The 21,835-nt window shown below is 37.0% G+C and overlaps 1 protein-coding gene across 1 annotated transcript in view; it reads left to right on the forward strand.

Moving 5' to 3' along the window:
* Positions 1 to 227: 227 nt before the first annotated feature.
* qsm (Zona pelucida superfamily protein qsm) overlaps positions 228 to 21,835 on the forward strand; it is an 84,121-nt gene continuing 62,513 nt past the window's right edge. The window contains exon 1 of the mRNA XM_074179729.1: positions 228 to 452. Within this exon, the coding sequence (XP_074035830.1) occupies positions 398 to 452 (55 nt within the window). The 5' untranslated portion in view covers positions 228 to 397. The remainder of the gene's footprint in view (positions 453 to 21,835) is intronic.

The following is a 21,835-nucleotide window of genomic DNA, read 5'->3' on the forward strand; positions in this document are numbered from 1 at the left end:
TGAATTCACAATAAATATCAAACACTATTTAAAACTATTGATATACGTGTAATTTTGCGACGAGTTTGCGACGCCCTGTAGACGAAGAACATACGCCGCGGTACCAGCATGCCCATATGTGACACAGACAGGTATGAAACCTCAACAAGGTTCTCCGCCGCGAGAAAAAGACAAAGAAAAACTTTTGAAACAGAAAGAGAAAACCGCATCTCAGCTATGCAACGATTGGAGTCGCTTAGTGGGCTCTGCGCTGTGGAAGAGAATGTATTACTGGCTCTAGACATGACCAATATTGTGACTTAGTTCTGTTGTACTCATTTCACTTTTCAAATTAATGGTACATACTCCGGTTTCGAGTGAGCGACGGGTGGTTTAACGTCGACAAACAACAATTAAAATGCGTCAGAGTGCGGTGATTTTCGTTGCATGTCTTGCAATATGTTATGCCAAAGGTGAGTCTGTAATTAGAACATTCGTGATACTCAAACGGGTTGTTATAACATAATTTCGTTTCGAAAGGAGAAGCTGCCTTTTTATTACCCTGTTCTGCATTTCTGCCGCATCCAAGCCTGCTAAGGTTATAATAAAGAAATTATTGGTTTGCTACATTATCATTAAAGCTGTTATGAATATCGATACAATTCAGGAGCAAGGAGATTCGGAAGATTTCATAGGGATGATTTGATTTCTTAACCGAAGTTGGGTCCATTCTGTGTAACATCCTAAACTTGAGTTATTAGAAGGATATATTTTTGGCTGCTGTTTTTGAAGCCATTTATACTGGAAAGGCTTTAACTCCATTGGTTCATTACTTTCTTTCTCCTTTTCATAGCTCTCATTCTAATATTCTTGTTCTACTCAATAGTTTGTGTACAAGTAATTTATTGGAAGTTTGTTGTATCTTTCTGGACATAATTTGTGTTGTCCCAGACCAATATCGATATTACTTCAAGATCAAGCAGTGCTCCAAGTGTGGCACTGATTCGCTCATCTTGTTGAGGTCTCGACAAAATATTTTTTGCAAGATTGCATACACTTTAGTTCGAAAGACCAATGTTTGGTTTTCGACGCAAGGAAATTCTAAAGACTGCAAGGGGTTAATTCGATTTCCTAACCGAAGTCTGATCTCATTCGATAGAAGATATTCCAATGTTTAATTATCAGAAGAACAATATCTCATTTGATTATTTACCACTACCGATAACTGAATAGAGTAGCAATCTAATGTCATCAAGGTGTTACAGAGAGAAAAGTTCCACAAGGAAACGTCTTAGGGCCGTTTCAAACTTGACATATACTTCCTCGATGAACTCACTTTGATTTTCCTTGTCTGAAAATTTCGAAATTAATTCAAATGGGGAAGCGAAAAATACGTTTTTATGGAAAACCTTCCGATTAACAATATTTTGTGTTCATGATTTAACATTTATTGTCGCTGAACTTTCAAGAGACGGTTGGACCTATGATTTACATCAAATCCCACTAGAGCCGAAAGTAATAAGACAACTTGGGAAAACCATCCTTCTGAAGTTGTTCCAAACAACTTTTTCTTTTGCTATGTTCGGGAGCTATCTAATAGGAACATTTCTTCTAAATCCCTGGATGGCCAATAGTGTTCCTTTGTACAAATCCTGTATTGGATATTCTTGTTAACTCATTCTTTTAGTTTCTCACAGCATATTCCCAGGCCAATTTTATTGACACTAATGAGATTATTAGTGCCCCGAATGTGACCTGGTTGTTTGCAAAAATATTGACCCGCTCATTTCGCATCGAAGACGATCATATATTGACCGCAAGAACAAGTGCGATATGAATTTCTAGCCGCACAGTATATACCTGTGTTCTTCTCATTTCAACCCGCCTGTTGACAAGCTGTTTCTACAGAACATGTTTTCGGGAAGATTGTTTACCATGTGGTCATGTGGTTCAATCCTCAATATATTCCAAAATTCCTATTTTGCCGACTCCTCTGCATTGTTCAATCTGAATTAGCCAACCCTTGGTAGATTCAAAAGTGTCTCCATTGCTGTTGTTGGTGTGATTCTTATAGCTCCCGTAATTTCCAGATTTCTTCGGCGAATAAATCATCAGGGGCTTAAATATTCATATCTAGGACATCTGGTCAACTTCAGTGCTACATCCACTTGTCTTTTGATCCTTTCTGGTTCCAAGGCAGTCATAGGTTCGATATCGCTCCCAGATATTCAACTTACCCAGACAATTATTTTTCTTCCCTTCAAAGTTTCGAGAACCCTATTTTCTCTGTCATGTATCCATTTTTCTTTTGAAAATGCAGTGTATCCATGATCACTCCTAAAGTTGCCAACTTGATTTGGGATTTATTCTACGCCAGATGTTCCATTTCTACCTTGTCAGTGACTTCTGTTGGTGTACTGTTCTATATGCATATTGGTCTCGATAAAGTGGTATGTTAGACAATGACAAGCTCCCCAATATGCCTATCAAGTAGCTTTTTTGATGTTCTCAGTGCAAGTTTTATGAGACTGACTGGTCATGAAGTCTTCGCTGAATCCTACCCAGAACGAAAGTGACTCTAACCAGCCTGTATCACTCACAGTTTTTGAAACAGAAGTTTTGGACCTTTTTGCATCATTACTAGTTGATTGCCGCTTAGTCCCTGCCGCGTGTATTGTTGAAATGAATTTGAAACCAATTCAATCTCTTCCAATTCCTCACTGAACATCTTTTTGGTCCAAGAGTTAGATTTAGGAAGCGCAATGTGAATAGCTTCCTCATATTCTCTGCATATTACATCTTCGAACATACTCGTAAATTTATTACATGATGTCTCTTACTCTGAAGCGCTTCATATTTGCTACAATAAATCGTGAAAAAGTTCACTTCTTCTTTGGTATCAGAGTTTCTCCATTGGCATCACATCAATTATGAGCTGCGATCTGTCTGCTCGTCATGCCATTACTAGCTTTTGAAGTGAAAGGTACACAATAAAACCAGCGTGTTGTTGGGACCTTTTTTATCTTTAACCAATCACCTGCACTATTTCAGATATGAAACTGGTGTAAGTAGGGTATAAAAATGTTTTATTATTTTACATTTATTATTTCTCGAAATTTTGTTCCCTAAGAGCAATAGAGAAATTCCTTTCGTGGTCTTTTTCGAAGAAGTTCTGCATAGATTAGTTATTCGTGAAAACAAATCATTAGTATAATTTTTTCTTGGGAGAAACAATGGTACAAACTATGCACTAAAGGCACGGCTATTTCTGTAAGTTGACATTTTTACTAATTCCAGTCAACCGTTAGAAAGCATTGCCTTCAAATTTAATAATGACGAGCAGTATATTTATCCTATTTTAAAGTTTCAAAAGTATTTCCAAAAATGTACAATACAAACTTTTGTTTCAAATGATTGATTTAGTACTAGAACTATTTATGATGCTGAAGAGGCAATGAAGCAAGCATCTCATTCCGCAACATCGGATGCCCGCCACTGAGGGTGACAGTGTTCCATATGTTCCTCTTTCATATATTGTGTAGCAATCCTGTGAATAATGTCTCATTCGATTCCATAACGAATGTTTGAAGTACAAACTAAATAGGAAAAAGTGTTTCTGTATAATTCAATAGTTATTATGAAAGTGTTTTTTCTTAAGTTTTTTTTGTGTAATTCAATATTTATATGGAAGTAGGTAGTTGTTTCGAGAGGGCTGTTTGAAAGTTACCTAATCCGCCTTAAAAATATACGCCTTTCAATGCAATCAAAGTTTCACAGTCAACTAAATAATTTCCCTGAGTTTGTGAAGAATTCTGGGATTTTCTGATGCCAAGTTAGTAACAAGGAATGCACATAACATTACTTTCAATGTTCTTCAAAGTATGTGTTGACCGGTCTGTGAAATTTTCATGTTATTATAAGCATCTAAGAACATGTGTTTGATATGGGTTTAGAATCTTAAAGAGTCGCTAATAGAAGTGTAAAGTTTATTACTTGGTAGTAGCCCATTGGCAGACATTAATGTTTATATCTAATATATGAAAATGATGTTTGTTGGTTGGTTGGTTTAAGTGATAAACTTCTACATCGTTCAACCGATCGTGATGAAACTTAACATGTATAAGTACTTTTTCATAAAGTTTTAGGCTATGAACTTTTCTGTAACTCGCCACTAGATGGCGCTGTAGAACAATTTTTTGAAAGCATTGTTCTATAACGCGCACGCCTAAGTTCGTTGATTCTGATTCTGTCAAAACAGTGGAACAGCAGCGATGGTACTAGTATTTTATACAGGGCTTTTCATGATGAGAGGGTTAATTAGTCGTTTCTGACAAACTACTTAACGAATCAACCTGAAAATTTCACAGTATGCATAAATCAATATGACCTACACGCCCAAAATATTTCAGACGAAGCGGCGTTGTCGCTTCTACTATAAAGTAGCGGCTTCTTTGATTTTTCAAATGGAACACCCCGTATTTAATATCATATTATGATTCATCATCACTTTGTCAACAAATTCATATACTATTTCCCTTTACCTATCTATTACCGTTTAGAAGATATAAATTAATTTCGATATTTTTTTTACCAAACATGTACTTTCATAAATGCTGATAATCTTGAACTCTCTTGCACTAAAACGATCAAATTTGAAATGGAGTGGAGTGATACTATGAGGATTTCCACTCCGAGTCATATTTTCATTTGCCTCTTACAGGGTCTTCAAAAAATGCAGATACTTTGATCTCATGAAAAAATGAGTGGAACTCAATTTTTTCAAATGGAACACCCTGTATATTTCAACATTTTTGAGCTCTACATCCAATTTTAGATTAACTTTGTTCAGATAATACTATTTCTATTTTGAACCGTTTTCGAGATAAACTGTTTCAAACGGAAACTGACGTGATTTTCTTGCTCGTTTTTTTGAATTCATCACTTATTTTGGATATTCAACATATTTTTTATACTTAGTAATATTTCTTTTAGATCCAGTTTTTCAACTGTTTCAGATCAGTCAATTCGGAATTGGTATGAACCTACCTTAGAAAAAGTTACAATTTGTATACATTGAGGTATTGGTCTCTAACGTACAACAGTACACATTATTATTTTTTAATAGTGTGCTTTTGAAAAATAAATAAACCAATTATTTAACGTCAGACTTTCGTTGGTGGTTATAGAATAATGTCAAGATTAGGTTACAGTAATGAATATTTCTTGAATTTATTAATAATTTATGGTGAGTACAATAGAATTGCAAGTAGAACATGCCGAGTATTTCATGAAAGATATCCACAACTTCCGAAGCCGAATAATAATGTGATAAATCGACTACTAAAAAACTGTAGGTTGAATGGAACCTTCCGTCCGAAAATCAATCGTAAGAAGACTAAAGTGGATGATGATGACAATGGTATAAAGTTTTAGGATACTTTCATGCATTTCCAAATGCTTCTCTGCACGAGGCTGAAAGGGAGATAGGTATACCCTACGTGACAATTTGTCAAATTCTTAATAAGCATAAATGGCATCCCTATAAGTTCTACTGTGTCCAACATTTGAAAGAGACTGATTTACCTCGTAGAGTGGAATTCTTTGAATGGTTACTTGTCAAGACTCAAGAGGATGAACATTTCCTTGACAATATCATATGGACAGATGAGGCCAAGTTCACAAAAAATGGAGTTTTCAATAGACACAACAGTCATTATTGGGCGCCAGAAAATCCCCATGTTGTCCGTCAAAGGGGTTTTCAAGAAAGATGGCAATTCAATGTATTTTGTGCCATAAAGAATGAGTCAATTTTTTATATCGAGTTTTATGATGATAATTTGAATGCATCAAAATATGAAGATTTACTGAGGAATGGAATTCAAATGATTTTAAATAATAGGCCAGGAAGAGAACGTGTATGGTACCAAATGGATGGTGCTCCACCCCATGATTCTCATTCAGTCAGCGAAGCTTTAACCGAAATCTTCGATGACAGATGGATTGGTAATAATGGACCTTTTTGTTGGCCTCCTATGGCAGATGGCCTCGGATGGCAATCCATTAGATTATTTCGTGTGGGGTTTTATTAAAAATATGGTTTACTCTACTCCAATAACAACAATGGAAGATATGAAATCGAGAGTTACAACTGCTTTCAATAGTTTGACTCCAGACTTGATCAGAAGCGCTACACATGACAATCTTTTGAAGAGATTACATGTTTAAGTAGAGGTAGAGATGTGTTTGAACATATTCTGAAATACACTGACGATTAAATTAACTCATTAATATATAGGTTTATTATTTTCAGTTCGTGTTTCAGCGTTAATAAAACTATTGTTTGAAGAGAAGTTTCATTCGATGGTTGATGAGTATTTTAATAATTATCTTTTCATTGTATTATCTGTGACTAATTGAGAAATATCAAACGAAATCTGTTTTACAAAAATGAGTGATGAACAAGGAAACCATCATGTCAATTTCCGTTCGAAACAGTTTATCTCGAAAACGGTTCAAAATAGAAATAGTATTATCTGAACAAAGTTAATCTAAAATTAGATGTAGAGCTCAAAAATGTTGAAATATACAGGGTGTTCCATTTGAAAAAATTGATTTCCACTCATTTTTTCATGAGATCAAAGTATCTGCATTTATTGAAGACCCTGTATGACGCAAATGAAAATATGACTCGGAATGAAGATCCTCAGAGTATCGCCCTGTCTATTGTATCTTTACTATTTTACATACGCTTCAATTGAAAGCAAGCAGTCATTCACTTTATGAGTGTAGGCACACTTGGAAAATCGAGCATTGTGTTCAATTCTTTATGACAAATTCTGGAATAAACATCTAATATATTAAAAAACTAAATCCTACGAGAAAGATGAGATGAATATTTATGACACAAATTCAATAAACTATTTAACAATTCAGTGAATAAAGGAATATAAAATATTTGACTTCAACAGAGGAAAAATATGAAATATTTCCCTGCAATCACTTTAAGGACTCATTGCATTAGAATCGACTTTAAACAATCGATTCCTGCAGATACAATTGAAAATAATGAACAATTGAATGAAATGTTTCCCTATTAGTCAGTGGGCTATGCTTGAAGACGGACAGTAAACAAATCTAAAGAAATGAACTTTAAATGTTTAAGCCCGTCTCGGATATACCTACGTAGTAGGTTGAATGGACTGACGCCTATCAGAAAACAACTACTCCACTGGCTAATACCACGAACGGCGTTGGATTATATCTGACAGGCGTCAGTGCTGGAATCTTCACAGAAAATTTCCTGCATATACAACTGAACAACTGAAAGGATCGACCTTCAGCCGGTTTCGGGCTCCTTAGCCACTCGTCAGTGCAAGATCGTGACCATCATCGACCTAAAGTCAACGATATTCCATAATTGAAAATCGAAATTCTTTCAGAGTATTTCATTCCTCGGTTGAGTTGGGGCGAACATCAAAAATGTCACTCCATATAGTGGATGAGGTATACTAACCAACTGCATATCCGAAATTTACCCGATTCCTCTGAATAGGGAAGAAAAACGTTCTTATTAGTCTATGGGCTATGCTTGAAGACGGGCAATAAACAAATCTAAATAAATGAACTTTGAATGTTCAAGTTCGTCTCGGATATACCTCATCAAAAATGTCACGAGGTACTAACCAACTGCATATCCGAAATTTGCCTGATTCCTCTGAACGGCGTTGGATTATATCCGACAGGCGTCGGATATATCTAATACCCACAATTTTTGTGGGTACTAGATATATGTAAATGTAATGACATTTCCCCTTATGGAAACGCCATCCAAGGGATCAACAGAGAAATTATCAAAGAAACAGGTCTTCCCAAAGCGGTCACTTGCAAATCCAAGCTTCGAAATCGACCGCCGAACGATATCCGTCCTCTGTCTTACACTGTAGCTTTCACTGCAAGCCAATCGGTTGAAGCCAGAGCCTGAAGCACAAATGCTTTGTTTTTGAGTGTCTGCAACTGACCACTTCTGGGAGTACCATTTATCTGTTATATTCGTGGATAAATATTTGTGTTTAGACGTCGTCTTCATAAGGAGAGATGCCATCTTCTACACTTTTTCAGGATTGTTCTTTAAAAATAATTGAATCACATCTGATGATATTTTGGCGGTTCAAAACAGCGCTCTCTAGAGTCGAATCTATAACGAGTATAATAAAATGTTCAGTCCAATTGTCTCAACTTGAAAATGATAATTACTCTGACTTTACTTTGATAAGTAGGTTTCCAAAAGTGACAAGTTTTAACGAACTGCAATTCAAATAATGTGAATCATTTTCATCAAAACTATCGATTTGTTAATATTGTACTTACATGACATTCCCATCCATAATTTCTAGATGCTGATTTGTTAACTAGCAACCTTTTTTAAATGCATCTGGTTACCCATTTAATCTGGAAGACTTACGTATCTGAAAAATATGATTCTGAAAATATCTCATTTATGGATTTCCAGTTTCCTGACCCATTTGAAAACTTCGAAATCGTGGCCCCACGTTGGTAGCCAACCTTTTAGAATGAGTATTGAAAATGAAATTCACACATGTCATAAATGAATCAAGAGAAATTTTTATATTCAGATTAATCGATTATTTGAGGAAGTGAGGAGGCCTCAATATTCGAGAAATTTTTACGTGGAAATGAATTATATTTCCACCCTAAGACGAACCTTGTGATACACACCCTAAAACAAATTTGATCGATGCACCAGACTAATGTAGAATCATATTTCGAAAGGAATGCGTCTTTTCTGCTGGCCAAATTTTGTAACCCTATTGTTACTGACTCCAAACATTTTATTCGCCATGTTTCTCTTAAGTCAAAACGAATGAATGGACTCTGAAAACAATGACACCTAGAAAAAATTCGATCAGGACAATTAGTGATGAGATATATTCAGGAATACAACAAAAACACTTTCCTATAAACCGCTTTAATACGTGCGGCAAAGAGAGTGTTGCGGTTCTGTTGCTTGAAAAAACGTTTACTCAGTATAAAGCTTAGAACATTGTTTAGTATATCACAAGAAATATTCACCTTGAAATGAACAGATCAAATCTCCAGGAGATTTATCTTGATACTAAAACAAAAAGTTTAATCTACCTCTTCGTTGTCGAAAAATCTCAAACGAACAATTTTTCAACCATTCTTGATTTCTAGTCATCGCCGTTAAAAGCTATTTCTAGAGAAGGCGATTGGGATTTGTCTTTCTTTATAAAGTCACGTGTACAGGACAATCTTCTCATTATGGGCCTCGCATTACCTTGACGTTTTAAAAGTCATATGGTAGGTGTGAGTGCCGTTAACAATAAGTGATTAGGAAATATGAAAGTTGTTTCATTGTAATTATTTCCTATTGAAATTGAGTGGTGAATTAAAGAAACAAGTGCATTAATTCTGCAGATCCTCATGGAGATGATTATGTTTGCATTAACTCAATCATTTGAAGGATGTAGTTTTTTGGTTGAGTACAAATGAAACTAGATATTTTTTTTCACATATAGTCAGTGGGAATACTTGAAAACTGGCTATGAATCAAATCAAATGATTTGATTTATAGCCAGTCTTGAAGCCCACTGACTATATGTGAAAAGTTTTCTTTCCTTATACGAGGAATTGGGAAAATTTCGGATATGCGGTTGTTTACCTCGTTCACATGGCAGATAGGGCGATAACCAATCTGTTGTTTGTTGTCCGCTTCAGCCTAGTTCGCGAAATGTTACTCTGAAGGAATTCGATTTTCAATTATCGGAAATCATCGACTTTATGTTGATAATAGACACTACCTTGCACTAACGAGTGGCCAAACAGCCCGAAATCGGTCTGCGAGTTAGTTCCAATAATTGAAAATCTATTGCGGCAGTTGTATCGCCGTATACCAGTGATAGTTTTTCCCTATTACTGAAGAAACTTAAACGTTAGTTACTCTAGTGGCGGTGCAGCTAAAAGGGGTAATGTGTGATAATTATTGAAAAAATGTATGCTTTAAGTATTTTTATATCTTCATATCCCCAACTATTCAGCTGACGGCCATTCAAACTTGCTATGTGATAATAATAATGATAATAATGAATTATAATTACAATAATATTCATCGTTTGTTTGAAAGTTATTGACAATGTTTCATATAGCGCCAATGCCAATGGGATCGTCATTTTTACCAATTATTATATTACCAATTATGGTCAAAAATACTGAGTGCGCATATATGCAAAACTAAAAAAAAAATATGGCTCTTCTTTGGCACCCCGAAAAAAAATCATAATACAAAAAAAATTGGAATCAGTACAAAGTATGGCCTCCACGCTGGTTTATTACGACCCTACATCTATCGTGCATCGACAAAATGAGATTGTCAATGTCTTGTTGAGGTACATTTGCCCATTCAGCGATTAAAAGCTCTCTCAATTGAAACGTTGTGTGAATGTTCCCCATATGCGGAGTAATTCTTCGTTGAAGCATGTCACACACATGCTCGATGGGATTCAGGTCCGGTGATTGTGCTGGCCATGGCAATACATCAACTCTTTCGTTGGTGAGCCAGTCAGTCACTAGACGCGCGACATGTGGACGAGCATTATCGTGCATTAGGTGGAAGTTTTCACCAGCAGCACCAGCAAACGGACGGACGATAGGTAGAAGAATGGTGTCGAGGTACTGTCGAGCTGTGAGGGAGCGATTTGGAAAAACGAGATCGGTTCTGCCGCCGATCATGATTCCGCCCCATAGCATTACTGTACCACCTTTGTATGTGTGGACTTCCTGGACGTGTCTCAAACGTTCATTATTTCCAGGTCGTCTCCACAGTCTTACTCGACGAGAATCTGGATGAAATCCAAATCTGGATTCGTCTGTAAACAAAACTGTGGCCCAATCATTTGCATCCCAGTTTTGATGTTCTTGACACCACACTAATCTTCTACCGCGATTGCCTCTCGACAAAGGTGGACATCTAAGTGGCCTACTGTTGTGGAGATCTGCTTCATGCAGTCGATTTCTGACAGTATCACGACCAATGGTTACCTGGTGCGTCTGCTGCAACACGTTAACCAACTCAGGTGCTGTGATTGTCGGTTGTCTTCTTGCGGTTAAGACCAAAAATCGGTCTTGAACTGCAGTTGTAGCGCGTCCTCGCCCTGGATGTTGTTCGGCTGGACTGCCAGTTTCATGCAAACGCCGCCACAATCGACTGATAACACTTTGGGAGACCCCCAAACAAAGAGCTACATCATTTTGTCGCATGCCACTTCGAAGAAGCCGTACAGCTCTATTCATCTCAGCCAATGGTAAGTGATGGCGTTCTATGTTAAAGCACAATATTTTCAGTTTAATTGCTGAGCAAGAACTGCATAGAATGTACAAACTCGACACTTTCAGATTCTTCATTTTAGCCGAAAACCTACAGTTTTTAAAAAACTTGATAAAAGATTAGTTACGGTTTTTGCAGGCTTTGTTCAACCCATAGAAATCTACAGGGTGGTCGAGTGTACCAATTTAATCGAAATTGAACGACCTCATGCATTTATTTTTATGATATTTAGTATGTTATAAAAATATCCCTAGACTTTTCCGATGTGTGTATATATATGCTAAACTGGTTTTTCCGGGTATTTGATCCGTGTATGTGATATTATCTCTAATTTCACCGACGTTTCGACAAAATCTCATTTGTCATTATCTAGGTGTGCTGTTAACGTGTTCGGAAGTTTGTTGACCCTGTTCAACTCACTTCTTACTATACTGGTAAAATGGTATTCGTTACGTGTTCAGAGATAGAGTGTCCATAAACTCTCTACTACCTACTACTTAAATGTTGTTGAGTTTTACCTGAGTTCTTCTTCTTCTTAGTTGACCTCATCTCCCCGTTAAGGTATGGAATATTAAATCTGAAATCTGCAAGTGTGCCCGTTCCAAAATTGAAGGTCGACTCTTTCAATTGTATTGCCAATTGCATATGCCTGTCGGATATAATCCAATGCCGTTCGTGGTATTAGCCAGTGGAGTAGTTGTTTTCTAATAGTCAGTGTATTCAACCTACTGTTTATTTATTAGAAAAAATTATAATAATGGATATTATTATTACTGCGAAAGTTGAAGATAACGTACAGTTGGACAAGTCAAATAGCTCCCAAAAAGTAGATGAATCTATGATATCGGAAAAAGAAACTTGGATCGGTTTTTATCTAGAACACAATTGAGTTCGTAGGTTAAAATCTAATAGAAATATTTGACGTTAATAACTGTGCTAGTGGTATAAATTTCAACGATTTGATTTGTATGCTTTTATTTTACTCTGCCTTTCTCTATTGAGCAAAATTTGCAGCAATTGGACTCATAGAATCAATGTGATAACGCACATGAGCCGAAAAACGTTGGTGGTGGATTACATAATACCTAGGTACTGATGTCAGAGATACCACTTTTCTTTATTCCCATCTGGAACCTCACGGAGACTGTGGTAATGTAAAAAAAAATTAAAAGAATTTATCCGGTTATTTGTTACTCAATGAGCAGAATCATGGTGGTAATCGGGTTGGTTTTATGGGATGTCGAGTTCATTTATTAAGTAAGTTAATTTCCGTCGACAGAATTAAAACTAGTAAAATATGATCATTTCGAACGGGTATAATGAAAAACACATGTGTTGCTTGCTCATTTTTCTTGTCACAAGCTAAGGCAGTTGAATAAATGAGCAGGTTCTTTGAAAACTGTCTGCCAAAGAAATATTAGAGTGCACATCAGTCTTGAAATTCGCTCACGCGAGTTATTTCCAAGTGTTTTCGTGTTAACCTTGGCAATCGTAAAGATCGGCACCCATTAAAGAAGGAACATCTGAAACAGTGGATGCACGTACGAATATCGCATTCTTCAAATTAATGGCAACGAAAATATGCCGAATAATAAATGTTAATGGCCCTTGACATAACTGTACACTTCAAATATACGCGAAGCATGGTCGAAAACGATATTTACTGCGAAGCAGAAAAATGGAAATCATGTATAGAACTCGTTATGAGTTATTAGAAGTGATACAAGACATAAAAGAAGGAACACGTTCTTGGGAGAGAGTGGAAATCAAAGAACTGAATCACTAATATTTGCAGATGTGTCTTCTATAATTATCTACATTTGTTCGGAACCTCGTATGGAAATCAGTTATTTCTCCGTATTATCACCACAATTATCGTTCAGTCACGGATAATTAGGTACGGACGAACTATCGCATAGCTTTCGAAATAATTGTTTATTGAGGAAGTTATCGAATTCACACAAAATATTTTTATTTGAAAAGACCTTTCCGACAAGTTTGAATTTGTTTTGCAATGATCGGTATTTTGTTCCTTTCCACATCAGCACAGCGCTGACTGTTTAATCACTAGTAGATAGAAATGCCTATCTAGTGACCAACCAGATCACCTGACCTTATCCCTCTTGCGTTGTTTCTGAGGGTTTGAATTATGGAACTCGTTAGCAAATTGTCTAAATTGGGAGCTAATAGGGAGACGGTGGATCAGTTTTTTCTGCTCACGACGATTATTCAACTATTCCACAAAACCGTCTATCCAAATTCCAGCAGCTATAAATACTACTTCGATATATTGAAACTCTCTGGCCGAAATAACTTATCAGAAAACAAATCATCTAAAGGAACAATTCGTTCAGGCCAGTCTCAACACCCTACACAGTAGGTTAATGGACTGACACCTATCAGAAAACAACTACTCCCCTGGCTAATACCACGAAGGGCGTTGGATTATATCCGACAGGTGTCAGTGCAGGATTCTTCACAGAAGTTATTCCTGCATATGCTGTTGGCAATACAACTGCCGCAATAGATTTTCAATTATTGGAACACACTTGCAGACCGGTTTCGGGCTGTTTGGCCACTCGTCAGTGCAAGGTAGTGTATATCATCAACATAAAGTCGATGATTTCCGATAATTGAAAATCGAATTCCGTCAGAGTATCATTCCTCGAACTAAGCTGAAGACTACAACAAACAACAGGTTTGTCGTCGCTCCATCTGCCTGTGAACGAGGTAACCAACTGCATATCCAAATTTGCCCAATTCCTCGTAAAAGGAAAAAAATCTTTCACGTATAGTCAGTGGGCATACTTGAAGACTGGCTATAAATCAAATCATCTAAAGGAACAATTCGTTCAGGCCAGTCTCAACACCCTACACAGTAGGTTAATGGACTGACACCTATCAGAAAACAACTACTCCCCTGGCTAATACCACGAAGGGCGTTGGATTATATCCGACAGGTGTCAGTGCAGGATTCTTCACAGAAGTTATTCCTGCATATGCTGTTGGCAATACAACTGCCGCAATAGATTTTCAATTATTGGAACACACTTGCAGACCGGTTTCGGGCTGTTTGGCCACTCGTCAGTGCAAGGTAGTGTATATCATCAACATAAAGTCGATGATTTCCGATAATTGAAAATCGAATTCCGTCAGAGTATCATTCCTCGAACTAAGCTGAAGACTACAACAAACAACAGGTTTGTCGTCGCTCCATCTGCCTGTGAACGAGTGGCCAAACAGCCCGAAACCGGTCTGCAAGTGTGTTCCAATAATTGAAAATATATTGCGGCAGTTGTATTGCCAACAGCATATGCAGGAATAACTTCTGTGAAGAATCCTGCACTGACACCTGTCGGATATAATCCAACGCCCTTCGTGGTATTAGCCAGGGGAGTAGTTGTTTTCTGATAGGTGTCAGTCCATTAACCTACTGTGTAGGGTGTTGAGACTGGCCTGAACGAATTGTTCCTTTAGATGATTTGATTTATAGCCAGTCTTCAAGTATGCCCACTGACTATACGTGAAAGATTTTTTTCCTTTTACGAGGAATTGGGCAAATTTGGATATGCAGTTGGTTACCTCGTTCACAGGCAGATGGAGCGACGACAAACCTGTTGTTTGTTGTAGTCTTCAGCTTAGTTCGAGGAATGATACTCTGACGGAATTCGATTTTCAATTATCGGAAATCATCGACTTTATGTTGATGATATACACTACCTTGCACTGACGAGTGGCCAAACAGCCCGAAACCGGTCTGCAAGTGTGTTCCAATAATTGAAAATCTATTGCGGCAGTTGTATTGCCAACAGCATATGCAGGAATAACTTCTGTGAAGAATCCTGCACTGACACCTGTCGGATATAATCCAACGCCCTTCGTGGTATTAGCCAGGGGAGTAGTTGTTTTCTGATAGGTGTCAGTCCATTAACCTACTGTGTAGGGTGTTGAGACTGGCCTGAACGAATTGTTCCTTTAGATGATTTGATTTATAGCCAGTCTTCAAGTATGCCCACTGACTATACGTGAAAAACTTATCAGAAAGCTAGGAGGTATAGTCCTCGGCATAGACGTTCTTCTTCTGGTATTATTTAATTCAAATGGAGTTATTTATTCAATGTACACACAATCTTATCATTCAATGGCCTCATGGGTCCTTCTTAACTTATTTTTGTTGTGCTATGAAATTTTCAAGCATAACTGGGTGTCCCCCAGTATTTATTATGATTACTCAACTATTTACGAAAGAATAGTTCAAAAAACTCATCAGAAAGCTAAGTAGGCGTACATTCAAGCTAATGCAATTTTTCCATTCTTCAGTATTGACACACAAATATTGAGAGTATACCTGCCTGCTCGCTTTAAATCTGAGCCCTCCTATAGATAGCATATTGAGGCCGTGTTCTTGAATTTAACTGTTTTTATATAAGATCACTATTATTAGTAAACGGCATTGCCCTTAGAATGTACAATATTGATCTTTTTTATTGCGAATCTATTCCGGTTGGTCAGTTTCCACAGTTCCTTATGGCATTGTAACAGGTCGAAAAAAAATTACAATCAGTGATCAATGTTTGACTATCTTCCGCACCAAGAAGAAACTTCATATTCACTCCAAAAATAATGTCATTTTGATCAGCTTTTTCGTTGCCTATGATACCTGAGTGTTCCGGCATCCAGTACATAGTCAATCTATTCCGATTGGCATTGTAACCGGTCGAAAAAACAATTACAATTAGTGATCAATGTTTGACTATCTCTCGCACCAAGAAGAAACTTCATATTCACTTCAAAAATAATGTCATTTTGATCAGCTTTTTCATTGCCCATGATACCTGAGTGTTCCGGCACCCAGTACATAGTCAATCTATTCCAATTGGCATTGTAACCGATCGATAAAACAATTACAATCAGTGATCAATGTTTGACTATCTTTCGCACCAAGAAGAAACTTCATATTCACTCCAAAAATAATGTCATTTTGATCAGCTTTTTCATTGCCCATGATACCTGAGTGTTCCGGCACCCAGTAGATAGTCAATCTATTGCAGTTGGCCAGTTTCCATAGTTCCTTATGGCATTGTAACCGGTCGAAAAAAAATTACAATCAGTGATCAATGTTTGACTATCTTTCGCACCAAGAAGGAACTTCATTTTCACTCTAAGAATAATGTCATTTTAATCAGCAGAACACTGATTTCCCCTTAGATTTGAGCTTATAGTTATAGCACAAGAAATAATTATGTAGATGCTAGTCAGCAACCCAATGATCCCCCTCCCCAATAACTATCGAAGACTCCCATCTCTAACATACTTTCAATTCAAAGATTTGTTTATACGATCAGAGCTACCTTCAATATAAGTTTTCATTTCTATAGGTGAGTTTGGCATCAAACAAATTATATGGTACGAAGACTAAACTCTCGTTGTAGGAAATTGCAGAATGAGACGAGATTCATTGCATAAGAAAAATAAAGGAAGAAATGGACACGTTTTCGAGAGAAAGTATAATTGAGGAACGCTTAGCTGGGTTATAATTCATTTTCTAATAATTCCTCTCTAATAGTAAAATCATCGAAGTATTTCGAAGGGAGTTTCGTAGTGGCCGTGGTAGTGGACGGACGTGCCGATAACGTTCGTCCACAAAGAAGGAACGCGGATGCCATGTGCTACCGCGGGGCTTCTATATATGTTGTGATTGTCTATGTGAGAGTCATTAATATTTAAAAGTTTATGTGAAAGTTTAGTCAAAAATGTTTAGTGAGGGCCCCCTTTATTCACGCCGGTATCCAGGCCGGGGTGATTCGGATAACCACATAAAGGGGGCCATGTATGTGAATTGAAAAACCCAAAGATCTCCCGAAGAGGAGGCGACCCAATAAATATATATGTGGAATATATAGGAGGCGACAATAAAAAGTTATATTGTTTTTATCGAAAAAAAAAAGTTCGACAAAAAAGGGGTGGCTTCCAAGTGGGAAGCAACGTCCATTAATTTAGAGAGAGAGAGAGAGAAGTATTTCGAAGTATTTTGTTCGGAAGTCCTCAAAAACATCTTTTTTAATTTTTTCTGGAAATTTTGTTTTTATATTGATTGATATCAGCAATTAATATGTATGATTCGAGTATTTATGTAAAAAATTCAGTTTTGTGTGGTTTCCTTTCGGAAAAGTCCTTCGTATAATTATTTATATATAACAGTTTTTTTAACGATAAAACACAAATTGAGTTTGAATTCGCTGGAGATTGAATTCATTTAAAAAAACGTTCTCTGGAAGTTTATTCCACAAAAACGCAGTTCTCTAAATGAAAGAGTTCTTGAATAGTTAAAGGGAAACTGAGCTGAACCTCAAAATGATAAGCAGCCACAGTCCGTCGCGTATTTCTGATATGTACCGCTCTTGGTGGAATCAAATATGTCACTTGAACACTTTCCGTATCTTTAGAAAAGAGACAAATATCCAACCTTCCTTCGATGTTTAGGCCTATAAAGGTTGCTATGATGTTCGCGTCTCCAATCAGGCAGATGATTCTTCTCTGGATGAAATCCAGCAGCTTTCATACATGAAAACAATACTCCAAAGAAGGTCTGATCTTAGCTTTATAAAGCATCAAAATTTGCAGAGGTGTGTACAAGCTTTTGCGAAGCGACTTTTGCAATACCAGCAACCCCCAACAAATGTATCGAAGCAGAAAGTGGTTACTGGTTACTTCCACCCCAATTTGCATCCACGTAATAACTGTTACGCCAGCGTTAAATTTGTTTTTGTTGTGAAAATTGGTAGAATCGTATGAATAAATCGATTATTTATCAGAGGAATAAGTGCCTTCCCATAACACAAGAGAAAAATGTTTAGAAGACAGCAAAAATTAAAATTGTAACGATCCAAATATCCCGAATGCGGAATCAACCTGACATTCTACCTACTGCCCGAGTTATCGTCTTAATTTCGTTCAGGTTGGAGCCTGGCTCCCTTACCCTTTCAACTGATGTTTGCCAGAGGGACAAATGGATCTTGACTGATGGTGGGATGGCGACACGAATGTCCTCAGACATCAGTGCCGCCCTTCACGGTGTACCCCTAGCTGGCTGAGGTGGATGAAAAGATTGTTCTTTTTTTAACGGAGGACATAGGGGCCTCATTCGACAGAGTGTGGGCCTTCTATATCGGGAGGGGTCATCTACAGCATAATCCATAACTTCCCTAACTAACGGATTTTCATGAGTTTCTGCGCAATCAAAAACTCGCTGATTCCTGTCCCCAGTCGCCTGAAGCATACACGATGACAGGTTTGAACATCGTGTTGTAGATGGTAATTTTATTTTTGAGACTTATTTTGGATCTTCTGTTGATCAGAGTGTACAGAATGGCTATCCGGCCCTCGATCCTTGTTTATACTAATATAATATGTGGGTTCCAAGTGAGCCTGCGGTCTATTAGAAGGCCGAGATACTTTACCCGCGCTTGACAGTTGTTCCCCCTACCAGAGACCCTCACTTTCCTAGACGGAGAAGATATCGTTCTTCCCATGGTTATCGCCTGAGTTGTTTCTGGGTTCACTCGGATCTTCCACTCGAGGTACCAGCGCTCGAGGTCGAACCTGCTGCCCATCGAAAGGGACGAGCGAGAAGTGGTCACCGAACGTATATCAATTAATACTTCAACTTTGTCTGTCACAAATTAAATATTTTCGCACCGTTCAAAATCATCCTAACTTTTCAAAACCACCCACAACCAAAAAGTAGAAGTTATACTGGCGCCCAACGTGGGGCCATCATTTGGCAAGACGCTACAAGTAATCATGATGTACAACAAGATCGACACAAAAGGTATGACGATAAAGGGCGAAAAGAAAGAAAGATAGCCACATAATACCAATTAAAATAAAGCGATCTACAGCTTTTTTCTAGACATAATTGATTGAAATATAATCCTACCATGCATTATATGCATTAAAACCAATTTCAAGTCTGTTGCTATAGTAAATATATGAATATCTAATGAATTATAGATGATTCTGTCACCGCTTCAAAAGTTTTCTGATTTCAAACAATAATAAAAAACAAACGCTCCTACGGAAGCGCAAAAGGGCAACTGGCGCCCTTTTGGAGCCTCGTTTATCTATGATATTCGAGGATTGAGTTCTCTGTAGATTCCATAGATGGCGTCTTACGAGAATTGAGTTCTCTGTCGATCCCATAGATGGCGTCTTTGTACGAAAATATTCCATCGCCCTTACTCGAAGTTACGACTCGAAAATTACGACTTTAATCTTGAAATTAGGACAAATAGTAATAATATGCGCTTCCGTACACTTAAAAAATTTCGAAATCTGAGCTATTTTTGACAATACTATAATCGAGAAATAATATTCGTAGAATTTTTCACAATCGAATGCTCCTTCTGATGAAGATGAGGAAGTTCCTCATATCTGATATGACATCATGATATCAGAACAAGTACAAATCAACCTATTCATTGGAGCGTGAATGTCTTTATGAATAATTTTTGTACCTAGTTTTCATTAATTAGGTAGGTTCAAAAGAAGTAATGGAAAAACCTTGAAGCGCCACTTCGCTAATTATTTTCATTTAACAGCTCCTTCAGTTAAGACTAAAAATGTTTGTTTCATTACTATTCGCTATCCGAGAATTGGAATCATTGCTTCTACTTGGCCTTGTTCACAATAAAAACGACAATTGAACGTTTTTTCTCCAGCTGAATTCACTTGTTTCATTGAGCAACCAAATCAAATATTATAACTGTGCATAACGGTAGAATGAAGTGATATAAAAGTCAATTTTCTTATACATTCCCGATTTTCTTGTTCGTTGAGAATATTCATTTCTCGGTAATAATTTTCTGAAAATAAAAACACGTTTTTCACGTCAACACTCCCATCAATTCAGACTTCACAATAATAGACGTGCTCATTTAGGTCTAATTTGAAATTAACGTGACCTACAGCTCTTTTGGAAAAGCGTAGAATTGTTAGTCAATAATGACTTTTACGTAACATTCAACAACTGTATGTAGCTTCGCGATAGACTTCTCTTTGGCCGTTTTTCATGTGGTATTCATATACACTTATATACAAAATTAGTTACAACTACCTATAAGATAGCTTACCGTAAATTCACAAAACGTATGGCTAATCGACCAGTCAATAAGTTTATAATTACAAATAAAAACAGCTGACCCAGTTTACAACGGAAAGTTTCAGTTATTTGATTATAAAGATTTATGGTGAGTAGATATGGCCGAGAAGATATTTCAGTTAACATAAAAGACTCGAAATTGCTATTTTGATTCTTCATTGGATGACGACTTGGATATACAGGGTGTTTCAAATTCGATCCTCACCATTGGGATCTCGGAAACTATGAAAAGTACGAAGATGGTTAATTTGGGGCAAAGTTGCGCATACACATTACTAACAATATGCCGTTGAGAAAGTTCTGAAATTTCGAGTATATCCGGAGATATACGGGAAAAACAGAAATTTTGGAAAATGGTTTTAATTTTTTTTTTGGGTTCATTTTTTTGAAGGGTTCAAAAATAAATTGCACTTCCACATTGCCACTTTTTCTCTGCTATTCGCTATCCGACGTCTCGTCGTCCGGCCACCATCATCAACTTTATTTTTTCTAATGGGCGCTACATTGGAATCTTTCTGTTTTGAATAGAACCAGATTTTACCTTTTCAATGATGTATCATAAGTTATAATTTTTTTGTCGAAAAATGGCTTTTACGAATGAAAAAAAAGAGATATTATACAGATTTATCACAAATACGATAGAAACAGTGTTAGGACATCGGAAATGTATTTAAACTTGTATCTCGAAAGACGACAACCACATCGAACTGTGTTCAAGTTATTGGATCAAAATCTCACCGAGTTTGGTTCATTTGAAAAGCCAATAAAAAACTGCCTTCTCAACGGTATATTGTTAGTTAGGTAAATGCGCAACTTTGCCCCAATTTAACCATCTTCGTATCTCTCATAGTTTCCGAGATCCCAATGGTGAGGATCGAGTTTGAGACACCCTGTATGTACTCGTATTTTTTGTCACTATACAATTTGTAGTAGGTTCATAGAAGGATTCTACCTACGCTTGTCTAGTTTTTAATCTACTGACTACGACTACGAATATTTGAAATAAATTATACCTTCACGGAATAAGGGGCAATTTTTTTGATTGGGTTGAATCTTTTATCAGAATTAGGCGTCAATTTGTCTCCCTGAATCAAAGGATTCACTCAAAAATTATTTCTGAAATAGAAAATTCACATGTAGGGTACCCCAAGGCTCAATGTTGGGACCTATTCTGTACTGTTATGGTTTAAGTAGCCCAACGGTTTATACAACATGTATTATGTATGCTGCCGAATCATCTCTCTCAATCTCAGATGAAGATGATAAAATTTCGAAGGAAAAGTGTGATGAGATTCTCAATAATTTATGTTCCTGGTGTAGCATTAATCTCTTTC

Source organism: Leptinotarsa decemlineata, unplaced genomic scaffold (genome assembly GCF_025532065.1).
Source record: "Leptinotarsa decemlineata unplaced genomic scaffold, Ldec_3_MD MMD2_tig00026282_RagTag_RagTag, whole genome shotgun sequence".
Taxonomy (NCBI): Eukaryota; Metazoa; Arthropoda; class Insecta; order Coleoptera; family Chrysomelidae; genus Leptinotarsa; species Leptinotarsa decemlineata.